General features: G+C 40.0%; 1 protein-coding gene across 2 annotated transcripts in view; it reads left to right on the forward strand.

The window, feature by feature from the left end:
- The first annotated feature begins 2,408 nt into the window (after positions 1–2,408).
- NALF1 (NALCN channel auxiliary factor 1) overlaps positions 2,409–22,757 on the forward strand; it is a 631,514-nt gene continuing 611,165 nt past the window's right edge. Inside the window, exon 1 of one of the 2 annotated variants that reach the window (XM_060636716.3) lies at positions 2,409–3,973. In XM_060636716.3, coding sequence (XP_060492699.1) covers positions 3,041–3,973 — 933 coding nt within the window. In that variant the 5' untranslated portion in view covers positions 2,409–3,040. The remainder of the gene's footprint in view (positions 3,974–22,757) is intronic. The other variant, XM_060636715.3, reaches the window with a different exon arrangement.

The following is a 22,757-nucleotide window of genomic DNA, read 5'->3' on the forward strand; positions in this document are numbered from 1 at the left end:
AGACTTCAGATAATATCTTCCGCATATATTTATTTATACAATAGAAAATGCCAGACCTATACTCAAGTCCACAAGCCGACTTTATGTTGTATTTAAATCTGGTTTGGTTTAAGAGGGTTGAAAATTTAAATTTAAGAGAAGAGTAATCCCGACAAGAGGGGGGAAGAATGCTTTCTAAAATTTTAAGGGATTTTTTCCAAAGGATATCGTGGTCTACGTCACTCGTTGAGAAAAGAATATTTTATTCAATGCCAAAATATCTAAGCTATCAGAAGAGAGAAGAATTCAAAGACTATCTCTTCAGCTGAAGCTGGGTTCACATACAAAGCTCAGAAAAAAAAAGTTTTATTCCATGTTTAATCTTCAACAGAACCTCAATTTTTGCTTATTTAAAAGATGCTTTGAGGTAAGGATAAACTTGCCATAGGATATATATATCGGTTAGTTTCTATATCTCCTATGTAGTTAAAAAAATTTAACATGTTGAAATCCAAAGTGCCAGAATGATATAGCTACACGAATGGTCTTTTTAACACATTACATGACACGGAAAAATCAACCAGCCCTCAGACTGCACCAGGCTTTGATGGTTACCGTGTACGTTTTATATGAACTTAGGATTCATGTTTAGTAAAATTTAGTATGTATCTTATGCGCGGAAAGGGCTGCCTGGTTGAATCCTGCCCATTACGGTTTTCAACTTGCCATTAAAAAAGAAAAGAAAAGACCCCCTTCTCCATGTGCCAACACTCACAGCCCCCCCTGAGAGGAAAATGAATACGAATGGGGATCCATCCTTTTGGTTCTCCCGAGATATTTACTTAGAACGATGGCACATAGTATTGCCCATGTGAGTGTGCACCGGACAGAGTATGTAGGTCATTAGGAAGCAGAGGAAGGAAGGTTGACCCGTAAGTGGCCGGGTGGAGCAAAAACCCCTGCCCTAGGTGACAGCTAGAGTGAGCTGGAGATGGCGCTGCGCTCTGGGTGTGCGCACCGGGGAGCTGGCCCCACGCGGCCTCCTGTTCCCGCCGCCCGGGGGGGAGCGGGGGGGGGGGGGCGGAGTGGGCAGGGCCTTCGGGTAAAACGATACGTTTGCCCACAGTTTCGTCCCGCACGGCAGGAGCCGGGAGCGAGGGGGACCCCAGGTTTTCCCAGCGCGTCTGTTGCTTTGCATTCTCGGAACTCCCGGAGCCAACGCTAAGGGGCACCAGAGGCTCGGGCTGCAGCGGCCGCCTCTGGGGCAGCCCGCTGCTGCGGAAGTCCTGGCGGTAGCGAAGCCGGACTCAGTGGGGGCTGGGGCGCACCCCTTCCGAGGGGGGGTGGTCCCGGGGGTCTGGGATGCTCCAGATATGAGGAGGAATCCTCCGTGGTCAGGACGTCGAACCGGGAGCAGAGCGCTAGGCGGCCACCCCCGGTAGCCCAGGTCTTCTTAACTGTTTTTTCCTAAGACCCTGTGAGGTTGCCTGTAACCTCCTAATTTTATTTTGGAATATGTCGCTGTAACATACGCAGCTACGACTGTAGATAACAGGTGCACGCACACACACGGCATTCCTTCCAAACACTAAAATCATCTGACAATTCAGTACACTGGAGGCTGTTGATCTCCAGTTGTCTGGGGCTCCCTAGGCACCTGCAGAGAGCAAATGTCCTCTCCTGTCTTGTCCAGACCATTCGTATTTACTCTCTTGCCCCCATCCTTTCATCTGACCTCCATCATTCCTTGGTGGAGAAGGCAGTACCCAGACCCTCGCCCCGCCGGAAACCTCCCAAGTGCCGCCCGCCCGCCTGCCGCTCGGACTTTCTCCGGAGGCAGAGCGGGAGCGGGAAATGCTGTAGACATTAGCCGGCATCCTCGGCCGTGCGCTCGGCATTCTGACCTCGGTCAGTGGGAGCAGAAGAGAAAACCCTAAAGCGGCCTCGGAGCTCCGGCGGGGCCCGCGGGCGCAGCCGGCCCCCACCCCGCCGGCCCCCACCCCACCGGCCCCCGAGCGTCCTCGCCCTCCCGCTGCGCCCGGGGCCCAGTCCGGTGCCAATGCGCCAGGATGGAGAGATCTCCGCGCGGGAGGAGATGACGCAAAAGCCAGTGCTCCCCCCCAAAAAAGTGTTTCTCCAGGACGAAGATGGCGGCAACTTAGCCGGGGACTGAAGATGACTGTGGCTCTCGGGAGGCCCAGCCCAGGCGATTCGGCCCCGAGGTCCGGGGGAGGCGGCGTCAGCAGTCGGAGCCCGGCCGCGGCGGCGCCCGCGGGCAGACCTGCGGCGGCGGCGGCGGCGGCGGCGGCGGCGGCGGCGGCGGCGGCAGTTCGAGCGCGGGGTGGGGGGTGGGGGGGAGGGAGAGCCCTGCCGGCGGCGGCTGCCCAGGCTCCGGACTCGGGGAGAGCGAGCGAGAAGTAGGAGCAGGCGGAGGAGGAGAGAAAGGAGAAGGAGAGGAAGGAGGAGGAAGAGGAGGAGGAGGAGGAGGAGGAGGAGGAGGAGGAGGAGAGGAGCGGAGCTGGGGAGGCGCTCTGGTCGCCGTCAGTGGGCAGCGGAGACGCGGCATGCCCCTGGCAGGGGAGAGCGGGCTGTCCTCAGCGGGGCCATGGGGACCCGCGCTGTGACAATGCCTGGGTGAGAGAGGATCAGCGCCAGCCACCCCGCCACCTCCACCATCACCTCCTGCACTCAGCTCACCACCGGCCACCAGCCCCTGCCTCCTCCGACTGCCTCTCTCTCTCTCTCTCTCTCCCTCTTTCTCTCTCTCTCTCTCTCTCCATTATTGTTTTCCACTCTACAGACGATGGGGTCGGCTTATGATTAGGTCGGGAGCAAGTCAGATCTTCCTCCAAAGATTGGTAATATTTATGTAGGCAAAAAGAGAAAGGAGAAGAGAGAGAGAGAGAGAGAGAGAGAGAGAGAGAGAGAGAGAGAGAGAGAGAGAGAGAGAACCGGGAGGAGGGGATAAGGAAATTAAACCCTTTAAGTCAATGCATATTGTGGTGACACCGGCACAGGAGCCCTCACGGTGGAGTCGGCCAGGGCTGTGCGTTCCCAAAATATGACCAGGGGTGCTTGGATGTGTCGGCAGTATGACGACGGCTTAAAAATCTGGTTGGCCGCACCCCGGGAGAACGAGAAACCGTTCATCGATTCAGAGAGGGCTCAGAAATGGCGACTGTCTCTGGCATCTCTCTTGTTTTTCACAGTCCTGCTCTCTGATCACTTGTGGTTCTGCGCCGAGGCCAAGCTGACCCGGGCCCGGGACAAGGAGCAGCAGCAGCAGCAGCAACATCAGCAGCATCAGCAGCAGCAGCGGCAGCAGCAGCAGCGGCAGCGGCAGCAGCAGCAGCAGCAGCAGCAGCGGCAGCGGCAGCAGGAGCCCTCCTGGCCCGCGCTCCTGGCGAGCATGGGGGAGTCCTCGCCCGCCGCCCAGGCGCACAGACTCCTCTCCGCCTCCTCGTCCCCCACCCTGCCCCCCTCCCCGGGAGACGGCGGCGGCGGCAAGGGCGACCGAGGCAAAAACAACCGGAGCAAGGCTCTTTTTCTAGGAAACTCTGCCAAACCGCTGTGGCGCCTGGAGACTTGTTACCCCCAGGGCGCCTCTTCGGGCCAGTGCTTCACGGTGGAGAGCGCGGACGCCGTGTGCGCCAGGAACTGGAGTCGGGGGGTGGCGGCCGCGGGGGAGGAGCAGCAGGTGAGGGGGACGCATCCAACTCCGCTCTGGAACTTGTCAGATTTTTACCTTTCGTTTTGTAATTCCTACACACTTTGGGAATTGTTCTCGGGGTTATCCAGTCCCAACACTTTGAACTGTAGTCTGGATGTGGTGCTCAAGGAGGGCGGCGAGATGGCCACTTGCCGGCAGTGCGTCGAGGCTTACCAAGACTACGACCACCACGCTCAGGAGAAATACGAAGAGTTTGAGAGTGTGCTCCATAAATATTTACAGTCGGAGGAGTACTCGGTGAAATCCTGTCCAGAAGACTGTAAGGTAGGAACAGTGGGTTTTTTTTTTCACCCCCTCTTGCGCTTTACTGTCTGTGTGTGTTTGGCCGGAGACGTCCTCTAGAGTTTTAAAATAGTTTTTTTTTTTTTTTTTTTTTTTTTTGACTCTGGTTTTGTTACTTCACTTGTTGTTTTTGTGGTTAGGAGGGCCTGACTTGCTTAAGTTGAGAACACCTTGAGGATTGCCGGTGGACTGGTGCCTTCTGGGAATCCTTGGAAGCTCAGGAAAGACCCTGGTGTTCTGAGATGATAAAGCTGATGCTTTGCTATCTGTTACATCTATGCAGTTGGTTCAAACTCTGTTACCATTTTTTTTAATGGAATTTGAATGCAGCTTGTTAGGAAGACAGATGGAACTGGATACTGATGACCCCAGATAAAATCAGAGTCAGTGACAGGCATGTGTGGTTTGGCTTATGGACCTGCACACATGATCTCTCTGATATAGTGACATCATTAAGTTGGTTGGCCAGAGGGACAAAAGAAAGTGTTTGTAGTTGTTTATGCAGGAAGAATGAAAAAGCATTTTACTTTTTTCACAGGGGTAATTCTGGTTGTTTGGGAAGTATGGAGGCCTACCTAAGTGTATTTATTCACCATAAGTTTCCTGTTTTCTCTTAGACATTTGTATAATAACTGATCTGAGACTCATTATGAGTAGAAAGTTTTATTTAAATATCTGGTGATCGATGAACAGTGTTAGCTAATTTAACACACCTTACGTAATTAGCTTTAATTATCAGGATCCTCTACAGAAGTGCTAAATGGCAAATGCTAGATGCTCTGGGCTCCTTAATAGAGTGTATTATATTCAGCCTCTTCCTGTTGAATATAATAATGGATATAATACTTGCTGATTGACAAAGGAGAAGCCAATGCAAGTTTCTTAAGAAATGGTCAATGTAATTAATCAAGGGCGCCAGTGCCAGGAGAAGTGTCTCTGTCCGTGGTGCTGAAATGAGATTTGCCCCAGAGCTCTGTTGAAGATGAATATACTGCAGTGACCTTTTAGTAGGGAAGAAATGACAGAATCTCAATAAGCCTTTATGTTTCATCCCAGGGGTAATCTCTTAAACAGCACAAGAAAATACTATTGCTTTTCAGAAGAAAAAAATACACCACAGTCTCTTCCTTTCTCTTGACTACTCCCCCAAGTCCACTCAGGAACAGAACTGTCCCTCTTCTGCCTCACTTGCTTTGTATTGGTGAAGTGTAATCAAGGGCAGTATGGATCAAAGGCTTTTGTGAATACTTTGACTAGAGAACTGGGCAAAGGGATACCTGTTTAAAATGAACATAGTTCAAGGGCTGTATTTTACTTTGGATTGATTAATTGTGCTTTTGACAATTAAGCTAAACTCAAACTAAACTTGCTTTGTCAACATTCTTTAAAAGACTAGAAATAGGGCTTCTTTTCAGATAGTAATACTGAGTTTACAACATTAATCTGGAATGCTACTTCACTAGATAAATGGATCTTAAACTTTCTGTTTTTCTTAAACATACCACTATAACTCATGCCTGGGGATCAAACTTACTCTTAATGGCAGAAGTTAATGAATGACTAGCATATTTATTGCATAGTTATTTATTTTGACAAGATATGTTGCCTCAGAATTGTAAAGATAAGGACACTCATGTGTCTGCTAATTACACTGCTAATAAAAAGGTTGCAAAGATTTCACTGTAGTTATGTTCAAAAGTGGTAGCTTGTAATAATATAATTTTGTTTGCTTCCCTGAATGCAAACTTTTATAGAAATTTCTAGTAATCCCAATTTGCATAGGACAGTATTTAAAACATAGTCTGTATTGTCAATAGACGGCAACATATTTTCAGATAAACATGTCAAATAGATTTTTGTTCAAATACCCAGATTTTAAATATATGTAAATGTTTATCTTCTCCTTGACCTGACATAAATCTCAACTTTATAACTATGTTATCATTCATCGCTATAAAGTATAGTGTAGGCTAAACTAACTTGTGATGTTGTAAACTACTTCTGTATTGTGTATCTGTATAAAGTAGTCGTCATTAACTGCATACACAAAAGCATATTATACAAATATCAGTTCCTTTTCTTCACATGGAAAAGTAAATACAGACAATTGAATTTCTTATCTCCGCCACACAGAATTTGTTACCCAGGATGTCTTGGAGCATTTCTTGGTTGTGTGATTTCAGTTGATTTGTCAATCTGACATATTTATTCTACAGTAACTGTTTTCAAAAATTACAGTCTCAAATTTAAGGTGTCAGTGTTTTTGGTTGATAACTCACAAATCAATTGCTTAGTTTTTTAGTTTAGTGTATGATTTGTTTATGATTCTGCAAAGGCCACAAACATATCCAAATACAAATTATGTTATATGGCTTCAAATGCTACTTGCACACATTTGAAAGATGTGTGTGAGTTATTTCTAAACATACTTATTTCAAACTTATAATTATGAAATGAGGACTATCATCAAGGGCCTTGTTCAAAATATACATTCTATGTGAAATTTTCCATATTTTAAGGTAGCCACAAAGTCCTAGGCTACATTAAAAGTAAATGCATTATATTTCTGGGATTGGTAATGTATTCATGAAAAAATCCAGTTTTGATAGTTTATAAATATATTTACAGAGTTATAGACATAAAATACTTAATCATATTAGGTATACAAACTATTGTAATTCATATTTTAGGATAAATATACTAACTTTATTGTACTGCCATATAATCAAATGATCAATGCAGTTATTTCTAGCTTTTAAAAGTTAGGACATATATTAATTACCTTCTAGTTTTATATTCTAGTCCCCTTCCATTAAGAAAACTGCCAATAGCATGTATGTGTAAAATTAAACTAGATTAAATTTAATTTCTATTTAACTTTTTAAAAAGGCTTTTTGATCCATTATGTTGAAAAAAAAAAAAACCTTACTATTAATCTAACACAATAATAAGGTCTTGAGTCCAAAGTAATTGGAGATCAAATACAGCTTGGATTTACTTTAGCAAACCTTTGTATTTCAACATATAATAGAAATCATTTGTATCCAAGAAAATTTCTTACTATTCTGAGAAATAGCTGGTTTAATTTTTTTAAAGAAAATATACACATTTATCTAGGAAGTAATTTATGAAAAAATAAAGAATAAAAATTATTGCATGTGTCATTTACATTATAACATTCAAGCTGCTGTATTACATAAAGCAGCAAAAATTACATGACAGTGATTCACAGTGTTTTTCAAAATAGTGTTTTTTGATATGTTTAATAAGAATCTAACAGATACTTAAAAAATTTTAAGCTAGGTGGTATTAAGAATATAATGTTCTAAGATATAAAATTACGTATGTATATGATTAACATACTTGATTTTTTTTACTTAAATGAAGATTTTCCCTTAAATATGCCATTCTTTAGCTTGTAAGCACTCTTGAAAATCTATATTATAAAAATTATAAAAATGTATATATTATAAAAATTAATGTTATAAAATGTGTAAAAATTGCATACATATATTATATATGTATATAAATATACTTAGGGAATACAAAATTCTGTGTGAACAGGTGAGTTTTTGTTACTGCTAGCTTTATTTACTTACTATACCTTAAGACAGATGGTCAGCGAAAGCAGTTTTGAGGTTAGATTCTAACATAAATCATTACATCATCTGTATTTTAGTTCTGTCGGCACAAGTCTAATCTTTATACTCTCAAGAATATATGCATTCTCATGTTTTTAGTTTTATAGTCTCATATTAAAGCAGATTCTATTGCCTATTTTTATTTAACAGACATTGACCAAAGAGATGCTCTGCCAGTGTTAGGCATATGTAACAATTCTGATAACTGAAGCTTTCTGTAATATTTGCAGGAACCACTTACAAACAGTAACCAATTTGATAACGTAGAATTCGGGTTACATAATTTGCAGTTTGAAAAAAAAGGCATTTCTTAAGTTCTTACTTATTTTGGTGTCATGCACTATAAATTTTTAAGAAATAATATTTTTAAAGAAAATCAAATATCTTACAATTCTTTCTACTAAAATATTATTTTGTTGTTGATTAAGTGCAATTGTGGGTATTATGACACTGTTCAGAAGTGTGGAATGAATCTGCAAATACGACTTTCTATATTCTACCACTTAATTATTTTCATCTGAAAAATCAAATAGTCTAACCATGCAGATGATCACTTTAACCATTAATAAGGTAATTTATAAGATGAACACCATGATCATAATCATTTTTACGATCCAGATTTTTTATTTATTATATTTTTGCTCTGTATGCAACTACTGATTTATGATCTGTGTTTTAGTTTTATAGGGAAACACCCCAAAATTTATCTTAATATTAGATGCCTGTTTTATAGACTATCTTAATATTAGATGCTTGTTTTATAGACTAAAGAACAAATATTTTTACTTTGAGCTTGTAACTGGGTCAGATTAGTAGCTATATAGGGCATATCCACAAAGTTTCAATAATTGCTGTTATACATTGGTTAATCACTGTAATTAGATGAAGTTGGTGTCTGCATATGCAAGGTGAATTAAGTGTGAAGGAAAGGAGATCAAAGAATTCTTTCAGCCCAGTGCTCCCCACATACATATCATAATACATTAAGATATCTTTTCTTGCTAAGTTGATTATGCAAGAACAAATATACACATAGCTATTTCAAACAAGAGAACATTTGGTTTGAATTATCTGACCTGTTGCTTTAATTTCAATTCCTAATTTCCCGTTTAAATCTTTATCTTCTATATCAACCTCACATGAACTCAGCACCAAACATTTTGTCATTTGTTTTATTTATATTGATATATACTGCGGAGATGGTTCTTCAATATCAGTGAACATTTAGGCTAGATCATGGTCCTTGGGGTCACGCTGGAATGTCCCGGGGATCTGTGAAGAAGATCTTAGTGCCAAAGAGATACTGATTTCATTGGTCTGGCTTGTGTCATGGGCTTGGCATTTCTAGTTTTCCTGGTGACTCTCATGTGATGAGAATGGAGCTCAGATATTTGGAAAAGTGGGAGAGGTAACAGGACATAGCCAGAGTGCAGGGGAGCAAATATGTAGCTTGAGGGAGTAGATGAAAAACGATCCAGCTGGGTGAAAAGGGAAAGAGATATGCCCAGAGAGAACGTGGAGAGAAGGAGTTGGATGCAGAGAAGACCAGAGATTTGAATGTTTGAGGATGGGCCCATTGGCTATGGCAATTCTTTCTTTTAGGGAGAACTGGGTCACCATACTAGTGCTCAATAATGGGCTGATCACATGAGCGCAGAACTCAATGATTATCTTCCTGAGACTGATCAGCTATTTGATTAGAGGAGCCCCAGTCTCATTACTTTTGTCTGTAATTTTAGCCTATGTAAATGGCTAAAGTTCAGACTTTTTAAAAAGTACACAGTTGGTTGTGAGAGAAAACATTTTGGCTTTTCATAGCATTAAATAATTAATTAATTTTATCAATCTTAGGAAATTATAATTCTTTTTCACTTCTATTGTAATGATAAGCCATGGTTTTTTTGTTTGTTTTTGTTTTTTTAACTTATTTCTATATTACTGTAGTAACTACTTGACATTCATAAGCAGTCACGGATTACAACAGCTTAATTTAGGAATTAGTTTTAAGAGGATCTTATTGTTCTGTTTGGAAATGATTGTAATATGAATCATTTCATTTTTAACATTTTAGATTATAAGATGCTGTGAAACATTAAATTTCAGTTTTATCTCATAGGAATTAAATGTAATTACAATCCAAATAATGGAATTTCTTTAATGAAATGTAAATTTACTCTGATTCTTTACAACTGGAAACAAGAGATAGTTAACATTTGTCTTTCTTTAGTAATAAATAATTCCCAATTTGCAGTACGTATTGTGTTGGACTACATGAAAATATTTAATCCTTGGTTGTTTAAAGTGTGAAAAGGTAATGATTAATCCCCACCACCCCTCGGTAGCCTGTTTCTACATTCAATCATCTATAGACAAAATGTCGTCTCAGCTACCAGAGACGGTAAAAAAAAAAAAAAAAAAAAAAAAGTTTTACAAACATGGAAGTTTACTGTCTGTCTCAACACTGTTACTGATTTTAACAGTGGCAGTAGCATGTCCACACATAAAACATGATGGGTAAATGCAAGTCGGTTCTATGGAAATGCCTGGGGATTAGGTGTGTCAGCTGCTTCACTCCGTACAAGAGGGAAAATGGGCTTTAGTCAAAACTGTGTCTCCACCCTCCAATTTTCTTACCTTCCTCTCATGGCCCCTGGAAGCCGAATTTCCCGGCCTTGCGTCCCATGGGAAACACAAAGTTAAGGGGTCTTTCTTTGTATCCCTACCGCCATCAAAAGTGATCAGTCTCTTTCTCACTGAACTATCACTGGCTTAGTTTATTTGAAAAAAAAATTGAACTCAGGTGTAAATGGATGATCATGACAACGGATTAGCTATTGCAGAAAATGACTTGAATCACTCGTAAGTTTAAGTGCTGGAGCAAACTTCAACAGTAGCTGTTTAATAAGCTTTAGAGCTCATCAGGAGTCAGAAACTTGTCTAATCCATTTAATCTTTGCATCATCTCTATATGAGGTAATTTTATCACAGATTTTACAGATGAGTAAAGTGAGGACATAGAGTTGACTATTCCAAGGTCAAACAGCCAGTTTAAAACAGGCAGTTTTAAAGATCAAGTTTGGGGCGCCTGGGTGGCTCAGTCGGTTAAGCGTCTGACTTCGGCTCAGGTCATGATCTCACAGCTCATGAGTTCGAGCCCCGTGTTGGGCTCTGTGCTGACAGCTCGGAGCCTGGAACCTGCTTCGGACTCTGTGTCTCCCTCTCTCTCTCTCCCCCTCCTGTGCTCATGCTCTGTCTCTCTCTGTCTCAAAACTAAATAAACATTAAAAAAAAATAAAGATCAAGTTCACTTTGTCACTTTAATGTATTTTCTTTTATTATGAGCATTACAAACATAACCAAGGAGTGAAAAGATCAGCATAATAAGTCTGCATATACCTTCATGTCGATTTAACAACTGTTAAAAATCTTGCTGTAGGAAATAGCTCTAGGGAGATGTTCATGCTCAGTTGTGAAGGACCATATATCCCATGCTAAGGTCTTTGAGTTTTATTGTCTGTATGATAAAATATCAGGCAGGAATTTTAATCAAGAAGGATTCATTTGGGATGCTTTGTTTTTCTCAAAAATTAGCTTTGGCAACAATGTGATAATAGGCAGGAACAGGGTGAAGTAATGCCAGAGAGATCTGTTCAGAATCTGCAGTATTCCTTAGGGGTAATATGATGGCTATAAATCAGTATTCTTCATCAGAACTATCTTAAAAAAATTTTTTTAACATTTATTCATTTTTTGATAGAGACAGAGTGTGAGTTGGGGAGGGGCAGAAAGAGGAGGAGACACAGAATCTGAAACAGGCAGCTTCTGAACTGACAGCACAGAGCCAGACGCGGGGCTCGAACTCACGGACCGTGAAATCATGACCTGAGCTGTAGTCAGACGCTTAACCGACTGAGCCACCCAGGCGGCCCTTTCATCAGAACTTCCTATGGCAAAGTAAATGTTTTATACTCCACCCTGTCCAATATGGTAGCCCCTAGCTGTGTGTGGCTACTAAGCAGTTGAAATGTGGCTAGGGTGAATGAAGTTCTGGATTTTAAATTTTATTTAAACTTAAATTAGTCTACATTTAAATAGCCTCAGTGTCTAGTGGCTGCCATGTTGGGCAGAATGACTACAGTGACTATGAAAGTGGAGAAGAAAGGCAAGATTCAAGAGCCTTTTCTCGTTTCAAACTTACCGACTGTAGAGGAAAGATGTGCTTCAAAATTTATAAAAAGTGAGATTATGGATGTTGATACCTTCTGTTAATTAATCAATTAACTGATGTTTGTTTGTTTGTTTATTTATTTATTTATTTATTTATTTATTTATTTAATGTGAGCAGGGGAGGGGCAGAGGGAAGGAGGGAGAGAGAGAGAATCCCAAGCAGGCTCTGTGCTGTCAGGGCAGAGCTTGACGTGGGTCTTGACCCCACAAACCTTGAGATCATGACCTGAGCCGTAATCAAGAGTCAGATGCCTAACTCACTGAGCCACCCAGGAACCCTGGTGTTGATACCATTTGAAGAGATAAGAGATACAGAGGGAAGAATGAGTTGGAATTGAGATTGTTGAAAGAAACAAATGCTTCATTTTTATAGATAATGATAGCAGGAGATACCCAGTAGATCGCACACCATGTGATAGGAAGTTTGGTGGTGAAGTTCACACTCTACAAGTGCGTTTGATTTGGGAAGCTATGGACAGAGATTAGATGACTTAGCGAAAAATTATATGGACAGAAAGCCAAAGGTGAATCCTGAGGAAGAACAACGTCTGAGGGTTTGAGCTGAAAAGGGACCAGACAAGGAGACAGAGAAGAATGAGGAATAAGGGTGAAGATGTGAGGGAGAAGGATGAATGTGCAAGAGAGAGGAGGGAGAGGGAGAAGAAGAGGAAGAGGGGACGGAGAAAGAATCATGAGAATGTGCTAATCTGAAAGGTATAGGGAAGGATTTTAAGAAAGGTGCAGAATCAGTCAGGAGTGTCTTACCTTGCAGATAGGACACATAGAATGAGCCCAGGACTAGGTCACTGGATTTGGCAATTATTTTCCTTATTGATTATGAGAGTAGTTTTGATAGATTGGTAGGGAGAGATGTCAAATTGTGATGGACTAAGGAATAAATTGGAGCTGAGATAAAGGCTTGTCTGAACTACTCTTCCTTAAGAGAGAAAAGAGGAGGAGAACGGGGTAGGTGGAAAGATGTGGAATTTAAAGAAATAAATCTTTTATGATGCAATAAACTTTAGAATATTCATAACTTTTGATCTAGGACCCAGATAGGTATATGAGACATAGAGTACCAGACTCACAAAAAAATGAGCGATGGCACCAGATCCCAAAGAAGAGGTGATAGGCTCCCATCTATTCTTAGCCTTGGGGAGGAGGAGAGGTTGTATCTGTGTGCATTCTGCTGTACATCTCAGATCCCTTGTTTTGTTTATGTTTTGAACAAGAACAAAACTTTAATTTCAGAATGTCAGAAAACAAACACATTTGTCATCTTGAATATGCTTAAATGTAGTAGGAAATTCATTTTCAAATAGTATAAAATAACTACTGATTGTAAATATCAACAATTACATACTATGTGTTACTGTACACATTTTCTTTAGGAATGTGTTGCCCTGGGGTTTAATTGTGTATTTAGGGAATCCGCTGAATTGAATGAGGCCATTTCTTTATAGGATTTCTTTAAAAAATTATTGAGTTAGAAATAGAAATTAATTTTAAACTGAAGAGAGAATACAGTATAATGGTTAAAAGAACAAATGAGGATAGTCTGGGTTCAGCTCTTTAGATTCACCATTTATTAGTTACATGTTATCACCCAAGTTACTTAAAATAGGGATTTTAGTATCTCTAAGATGATAACAGGGAAGAAATCAAAAGACTCCCATGCGTATAAATATACCCAACCTAGGACTTGATGATGCCCAACAAATGGTGACAAGTTATTGAAAGCCATGGGGGAAAAAGCTATGAGAAAATCAGTAAAATTAACATAGTCTTCTCTTGAGATCTCACAGACATTTTCTGGTAAACAACACTCATTTACCAGAGTTTTATAAGCAGACTTTTCATCTTGCATGATAACATTCTCAGCTTTATTACATCTACATTCCTTCTGCTTCTCCAGAAAGGTGAATAAATTATTGAACAATCCTACAATAAAACAGAAAACAAAAGTTCATCTGGAGTGAAAATATTCCATTCTTAAAGCTCGAGTTTTGCTCTATTTTAGGTGAAAAATGAACATGTGTTGGGTTTTAGACTGAGTGGATTCTCTTAGATTAGTCCAGGGGGATTTGAGCCTTTTTGTGCACGAATTGTCTTGAGAGGACAAGTGGGAAACCACTGTGATGATCTAACATCTCCTGGGACCCTATTGGTTAAAACAAAATTCTGGGGGAAACTTCTGTATTAAGTAGTTTGTGAGGCATCGTAAAGTGTCGCCTTCAAAATCCATTTTAAAAGATGGGGCTCTTTGCCCTGCTTTCTAGATACTTGGGTTTGTGTTTGTTTTTTGCGTCCCTGTAATTTTTTGCTCTGACCCACATTTACCCATTTAGCCATACTTAGTATTTTTATTGATTGGGAGAGGGAGTTGGGTAAAAGATTGCCTCGATACTGAACTAGAGCTAGCACAAAAGGCGAACGTGGCAAGTGCCAAGATATAGAAACTGAATGGGGAGAATAAAAGATGGGCTGTGCATCATGAGTGGGAACATGATTGCCCTGAGAAAGAGAAGACACAGAGAGACCCAGCAAGGTTCTTTAACTGGATAAAAATCATCATATGGAAGGGGAGACTTGTTATCCAGTACTTTGCATGGCTCTAGGCTCTGTAGATGGGTGTTTTGTGCAGGAATATCTTTACTCTCTATAAGAAAGAGTGTTCTATTAAAGGGTACAATGGAAACAGTTGCCTAAGGAAATGAGAGCACATTGCTACAGAAGATGTGCAAATGGGATAGGAGCGATCTGCGATCTGCTGTGACCCTACGGGGGGCATCTTGCCCTCGTGTTGCTGGTTGACCAGACGATTTTAAATATTCCAAACAACAGCCTTTGGCATAAAATGAAGGACCCAGAAGAGATAACTTTGCGCAGTGAGATTGTACTTAGTGTCAATCCCTGTCAGAGAAAAATGATCTTACACAGAAAATATAACTATTTTCTTAGCCTAGCACCTTGCTCATAATAATAATACTTTGCAAAATAAAAGTCTTGACAATATCAACTTTAAATTATTTATTTTTTGGTTCCTATTCATATTGTTATCAGTCTGAATAACTTTTAAAAAGAACAAATCAACTACATATGCTTATCCTGAGGATATATAGGAATGGAGTTAGACTAATCTATAAGGAAAATTTTTTTTTTTTTGGTTATTGCGGAGTTGCAAAAACATTTATCTTCTGTTATCTTCTGATCACAAACACATCAATCACTGTTACTAACTCTAAAGCAGGACTCAAAAACATGGTCAGACTGGGAAGGAAAAGGTGAATAATGACCTTTCTCTATTTGTTTTGTGGCACTTCTTTTCAGGCATTAACTCACCCCCCCATATCCAGTTCTTCGGGGATATTATCACCAGGAACAAAATTACTGTGTAAAATTGCACACTGCTATCGAATTGTACCCATTTATTATGTTTTTACCACAAACAAGCCCAATGCTGATAACTCTAACATTCATATCTTGTTTATTCCCTACAACAGTCCAATATCATGGGCAAAACTAGCTTTATCAGCAAATGGGGTGACAGTGACTGAGGTTTAGAGCAGTTAAGGAATGCGCTCAAGTTCTCACAGGTGAGTGTGGCGTAGCCAGAATTCAAACCCAGTAGTATGTGGTGCTTAATATCAGAGACTTAACTTAGTTACTATATCACACTGTCACAAATTGTTGCTCATGTCTAGTTGTTTTGTTTTGTTTTTGTTTTCACTTTTAGGGCGGAGAATGTGGGTGGAAAGCAGCTAGACTAGATGGAAAATAAAGTTCTTTTGCACATAAAAAGAAACACAAGACACTTCATCTAGATTTCTTGTTGCTGCAGCAGCTTTGTGTGGGGAACAAACAGGGCCTAAAAGATGAGTCAAGGTTCAGATTGCTGTTCCACCGGGTCCTATGAGCTAGGGGTGCTGCTATGCAGTTTGAAGCGTCACTGAGAGGAGGAGCAGGGCAGGTGGATAATAAAATGTAGCTGGCGAGTTTTCCTCTCAGCTCAAGCCACCCTGAAAGTAGATAATGGCTCTGTACTGCAAGGCTGAATAACACCCCTCTTCCTACTGTGTAGACGCTGAGCTGGTAGGAAACATTGACAGGTTTGTCCTTCTAATCCAGTAATTAGCTTCTAATCAAAGCTGTCCTTCTAGTTCAGATCAACTGCCTGATAGAGATCTTGAGCTTAGTTTCCATAAAGCCCTGTGATATATTTAACCTTGGGAATCACAGTGACCCTAGATAAGCTGGGATCACTTGTCTGAAGAGAAACAACTGTTTTTAGAAAGGTCCTCTGAATCTTAAACCCTTAAAAACAGGATATCTCCTTCCCCGTAGTGACAACTGGGCTGGCTGCTAGGAGCCATTAGGCAAGAAGCTCTGTCTGGGGCACCTGTGCTTTCTGAGGCCGTGGCCTCAGCCCAAGTCCAAGGGAAGTCCTGGGGAAAAAGGAGGACACGCAAATGCAAATGACCTTGCAGTCATTGGAGCTGTGAGTCTCCCCATGGATCTGCTCTATGGAGGGCTGGCAGATTATGACAAGTTTCAGATATGTTCTGTGTGTCTCATGAAGTGTCTCAAAAGTATATTGAAATTTTGAGTCACTTAGGAGAAATGAATCCTTTTGTATCATTTCAGTTTGGAATTTTTAAACTTCAGTTTTATTCAGTGTGTCTGCAGATTCCAGTAAAGAAGAGGGCGTTCGAGTCTCAGTAAGCAAAATCCTTGTGGGCATAGTTGGATTTCAATGATGAATATGGATTATTTGTTTTTTTCCACTCTTATACTTGTTACCTGCTCAACTGTGGACTTGAATTCCCCTTTCAATTTTTTGCTTTTTTTTTTAAGATTATTAAAATAATTAATTAAATCTTTAGGTATTTAGATATGTATATTTTTTGTTCTTAGGACTTAATGGATAAAATGGGCCAATCATGTATAATAGACTGTTTTACCTCCCAGGAGTCCAAAAGGCTATCTATCCATCTATCTATCTATCATCTATCTGTCTGTCTGTCTATCTATCTATCTATCTATCTATCTATCTATTGTTTTTTGGCAAAAATAAGCATACTGTAAGAGTACCCAAACATTTTGTTTGTTGATTTATTTAGCCTTTGACCAATAATTTTCTCAAATCCAGATACTTCAAAATATGAGGAAGGTTTACAAAATCCATTGATATTTATAAGTCCCAAATCTTTAATCTTAACATCTCGTTTGTGATATTAAGAACTCAAACCTTTTCATAATAAAAGTCTAAAATGTTTCCTTAAAGCTATGGTGATTAATTTTTGATGTTCCTCAATAATTTCATAAAAGGTAGAGATTTTTAAAAGGTCCAAATTGCGGGAGTAATTGTTAACTTTGATGAAGGGGCTCATCTTTGCCTGTCACGTGGTCCAGATGCGCAGCCCCACAGATGTGCTAGCTGGAGAGTAAACTGTCCTTTACTTCCCATGCTCCAGTGTCGATGCTGTAAGCTTTTCCTTGCTTCTATTTTGCTGTATCCACATATGAAAAGAGAAATAAGACCAATATATAACCACAGTTAAGACAAATAACATATTCCCAAAGACCTGAAATGGTGTTTTGGCAATCAACGTTTTTGGTTCACGGTCTTTGTCAGAAACATGGTGCATCACCGCTGAGGAAATGATGTTCACTTCTCCAATATTACCTGTTAATTGGATGGATGTTTACTTTTCCCACAGTATCCACTTTAAACAGAGAAGTGTGAAAGCTAAGCAGTGCAAATTTGCATTTCTTTAATGACGTGATTATATTAATAATACTAAAACAATATAGCTAAAGGCACTATGCAGCACTCAACAATTTCCTTTTTTTCCCCTGAGTCAAGACTAAGGTAGATGAATTGTAGAAAAGGTGACTCGTGATAGATATGATTTAGGGGAAAAAAAAAATCTTCATCCAAATATATTAATTTATATTTAAAAAATGTTTGTTTTGAGAGAGAGAACACAAGCATTGGGGGGTGTGGGGGGAGAGAGAGAGAGAGAGAGAGGAGAAGAGAAGAGAAGAGAAGAGAAGAGAAGAGAAGAGAAGAGAAGAGAAGAGAAGAGAAGAGAATCCCAAACAGGCTCAGCGCTGACAGTGCAGAGCCCGACTTGGGGCTCGATCTTGCGAACTGTGAGATCGTGACCTGAGCCTAGATCAAGAGTTGGATGCTATACTAATTTATCTTAATGGCCCAACATTTGAAATACACAGGACCAGATGAAGTAGCTGAGTTCATGGTGCCACTAGATCAAAGAAAACATGTCATGGTATCTGAGAGTTCCCATTTTCTACCCCTGACCAATTACCACAGTATATGTTTGCCTGTGTAGTGCCGTGTCCATTCTGGGCAATTTTGAACTTATTCTTAGCCTAAATTTTTAAAAACACCATGATAATATCTGATGCATTTCATGTCACTTGTTAAGGAGAGTCTCTCAAGGGGTAGTCTAACCAAGTTCCTGTGACTTCTCCGATTAATGGCTCAGGGCTCTAGAAGTGCCCGTTCTTGTTGCGGAATGAGTAGGTACATTAGAGGGGCCAAATAAACGTCTGCACAGCATTTTCTCAGAATGATCACAGAGATTATTTGCAGAGGATATGGTAATTGTCACCAGATGCGTTAAAGGATGCTGCATAAGGAACATTTTAATAATTTAATTTGTAATCATTGCCTCTGGGAATGCATTTTGTCATGAAATCTTTGTGTGCTAAATAGGAAAAATTTGTGTAGGGACAAATGAATATTACTTTCTAAAAAGGGATCTTTAGCGCAAACTGTTGTTGGATGGTCTGAGCACTATTATTATATGGCAGCAGCAATTTAGACACTGAGATAAAAGATATCCCACAGTGCACCTAGTTAAAAAAAGAATAAATAATCAGAAATGTCATCCTGTGTGACTCATAAATGGACATGCAAAAAAAGTAAATTTATATATAAACAGGATGAGTATTAAAATAAGGAAAGGAGGGAATGTGAGAGAACACCCAGGAGAATACTGGCTTTTCTTTTTTGAGATGCACATAATTAAGAACAAGATTAAAGGCATGTAAATATCTTAATCCAGAAGCTGCAGTGCTCATAATGTGTTACTGAGAAAAACAATCTTGGTAACAAGTTTTCTTTTTCATATGGTCCCATTTTCAACCTGTAAGTGGAAATTAGATTTTACCCAGAGCCTTGACATTAGGACCATGCTACAGCCGCCTTATGAAAATGTCATGGTTTTTTTCTTGAAATACAGTAGGCTATAAGTCAGATAATTACAAAATACCAATTTTATAAAATATGGTGTTTGATATCTTTGTTACTGAACAACAGAGCTTTTTATACGGGAACTATAAACAGAGTATTTTATTTGTACATGCTTCTTTATGGGTAATTATGGGTTTGAAAAATCATAAACAGCAGTGTAATTACTCCATAGCTTGCACTGGGGATGCGTGTTTCCTTAATCTGGCCACTTAAAGAGAGAAATAACTATTCATCTCTGAACCTTTCCAGAGAAGCAATTTTTAAATCCAGTGTTGTTTCCCAAATTTAGGAGACTTCAGAAAAGTATGTCACTGTTTGGTGCTGCTGATTAGTTTATGAATTTTAAGGAACTGGAAAGACACTGTATCTTGATCATACTGTGCACCCAAATCAGGAAGAGATTGAAAGAGAAAATATTCCACTTCATAGAAAAAAGCAAGAGAGACTGTTTAACAGCCTAATAGAAACTTTTTCATTAATCCAACCAGAAAATAAAAGCTATAGACGTTGTTTTTCTTTTTTGCGAGATCCTATTCAGATACCTAACCAGGATGTTCAGAGCGGCAAAATTATTATATTACCTGAGAAATCACCCAGACAGTTCATATAGTTCCCGAAATTCAAATTACTCGTAGGCAAATGTTTTAAAATAGCACTTTCCAAACATTGCCCTGATTATTTCACATTATGAAATGAGCTCGAGTGTTAGAAATAAAACATGGAAGAAGTTGAACCCCTAGTGGCCATTCGTGGGCTTTCGGTGGCAATCTATTACTCACATAGAAACAAACACAAATCAGTACTGTGACTGCTTTGTCATCTGATTTGAAGAAAGTTTGACATCAATCAGTAACCCAAGTAAAGGGCAAATAATTGGTATAAAGCAATTGATATAAATACTTACTTTGTAAGTATAAATGATTTAACTAACTGTTGCTTTTTAATTTTAATTTATTTCATGGATAGGCAGCAGAGTTATGCCCAAAGCCGGAGGGCAGTTCTATTCTTTGTTAAGATCATAATAATTGACAATTATTATGCACCTGGGGTTGGTGCCAGACCAATTTATTTAATTCTTTGAGGTAGGTCTGATAATTATTTTCATTTTGTAGATGAGGAAGCAAAGGCCTAGGGCAGAAGACCCGTAACTAAGGTTTATTCTAACAATGGTTTTCTGCTTGTTTTCTGTCACACTGCTATGGTACAGAAGCAGTCCTGATTTTCAGATATTACAGATTATTGAAAAGGAAGAAAAGCAGATATCACTTGTTGCTTGAGGACAGTTTCCAGCAACATGTGGATGGTTTACATGATAAATCTAGAAAATGAATTCTGTACGTATATACTCGCCCATTTGTTTCTCCCATTAGATTTTGAGAGTGCTCCTAAAGCTAGGAGTTATGTCTTATTCCTTTTTTTTTTTTTTTTTTTTTGTCTAATCACTTGTAAAGAAGAGAGAAAAGAAGAAAAAGGAGGTTGTGATGGTTACGAAACAGCTGTAGATTCTTCAGTACCCCTCCATCTAAGGGTTCGTGCATGCCCACTCTTTGGGTCCAGGCATGTGTGGGACTGTTTTGTACGAAAGACTGGGGCATATGTGATGTTCTGTGACTTTCGTGGTAGCTGATAAATGGCCATGCATTTTGAACCCTGTCTGCTGAGACACGTGTTCTTGAAAGTGTGAGCTGGCATTGAAGACGTTCACATAACCCAAGACCACCCTACTGTAAGGATGCCCAGGGCACATAGAGAGGCCAGGGTAAGCTTTCTTAGTCTCAGTTGAACCCAGATTTTGACTTGTCCTAGACCAGGTCCAGGCACATGGGTAAAGCCTCCAAATGAGTCAATGCAAGCCCTTTAAGTCACCCTGAGCCCTTCAAATCTTCTCAAAGCACCAGATTCTTTAGAGGAAAAAAAAGTTACCCTACCCTTTTGATGTAGTTTAACTTTTCGAATCCATAGAATCTTAGACCATAATACAGTGGTTGTTTTAAACTACATTTTCGGTGGTTTGTTAGCAATAAACTAAGCGGTGTTCAGTAGTTGTTGAATGATCCTTCATTGTGTGAGAGGTTCCACTGAGTAAAACCAATGAAAATTGAAGAAAGAAACCCCAAACCACCTATATGGCCTCATGTACATTTTTATTGAATTCTTTCCCTCTCTGGTTGGTAATGCTGCTGAGTAGTTTCTTGAAGCTCTTACTGTGACATTTTTCCCTGCCAGTTCACTTAATTAATTTAGCAGCAGATATTCATACATTGACTCTTGTGCCCAATTCATCATCTGAGGAATTAGGAGATGTATGATAGGGAACGATGCCCATGAGTGGGTTGTGTACAATATAACCAAAAAGATACCGTTTGAGGCTTCACATAGGAACAGTGCCATGGAGAGATATAGCAAGATCCTCTGGGACGTCCAGCTAGACCAGTTTCTTACTTCTATCACTGGGTTTTACTAGTGTTCCACTGTGTATCCATAATGTGGCAAATAAAGTGGAAATTAATGTAGGTGTTCAGTTTTTGAAACAGGCGATTTTAAAGGCTGCCTTATTTGGAATATTCTGTTGCAATCCTCGTGTTTTAATATTTTAAAATTAAGAAACCATAATGAATGCATCTTCTTGAAATTAAATCATTTATTGTAATTTATAACAAGTGGGTGATTTCATGAGATTCTGTTAACAACCAAGTTTCAGGGCACCTCGGTGTCTCAGTTGGCTAAGCATCCAATTTCAGCCGAGGTCATGATCTTATAGTTGATGAGTTTGAGCCCCACATCAGGCTCTGTGCTGACACCTTACAGCCTGAGCCTGCTTCAGATTCTGTCTCTATCTCTCTCTGTCTCTCTCCCACTCATGCTCTCTCTCTCTCTCTCTCTCAAATATAAATAAACATTAAAAACAACAACAACAACTGAGTTTCTACTATTCTTTAGGAGAAAGTAGTTGCATTTTCATGTACGTGTTACACTATTACAGTATCTTTGCTCCTGCACTTGAGCCATAACTTTGGAATATTGTAAACAGCATTTGTACGTTCAATTTACCTGAAATATTTTGGGAAGCATTGAAGGCTAATATTCATAGGAATCAGAAAAGAAAACTGGGTCTGGTATAATCAGTAGCAAGTGGCATCATCCAACCATTAGGTAGAATATGAAGTGGTGAACCATTGTCACAAAAGCACCAACTAGTTTCCTGAATGACTTACTAGACTTTTTATTCAAGAGTAGTTTCCAGTTTTCATGGGTTATTCCAAAAATGAGATAATGTATTAGATTTCTTTTTTAAAAAAAATTCAACGTTTATTTATTTTTGAGAGAGAGAGCACGAGAGACACAGCATGAGTCGGGGAAGGGCAGAGGGAGAGGGATACACAGAATCTGAAGCAGCTTCCAGGCTCTGAGCTGTCAGCACAGAGCCCGACACGGGGCTCGAACTCATGAACTGTGAGATCATGACCTGTGCTGAGGTCGAACGCTTAGCCGTCTGAACCACCCAGGTGCCCTTGGATTAGATTTCTTTTTAAAGTGTAGATAGAAGTAAAGCAGATTTCCTTCCCTTTCTATTTTTTGGAACAGCCTGAGAGGGATAGGTATTATCTCTGCTTTA

This window comes from Panthera onca, chromosome A1 (assembly GCF_046562875.1).
Source record: "Panthera onca isolate mPanOnc1 chromosome A1, mPanOnc1 haplotype 2, whole genome shotgun sequence".
Classification (NCBI taxonomy): Eukaryota; Metazoa; Chordata; class Mammalia; order Carnivora; family Felidae; genus Panthera; species Panthera onca.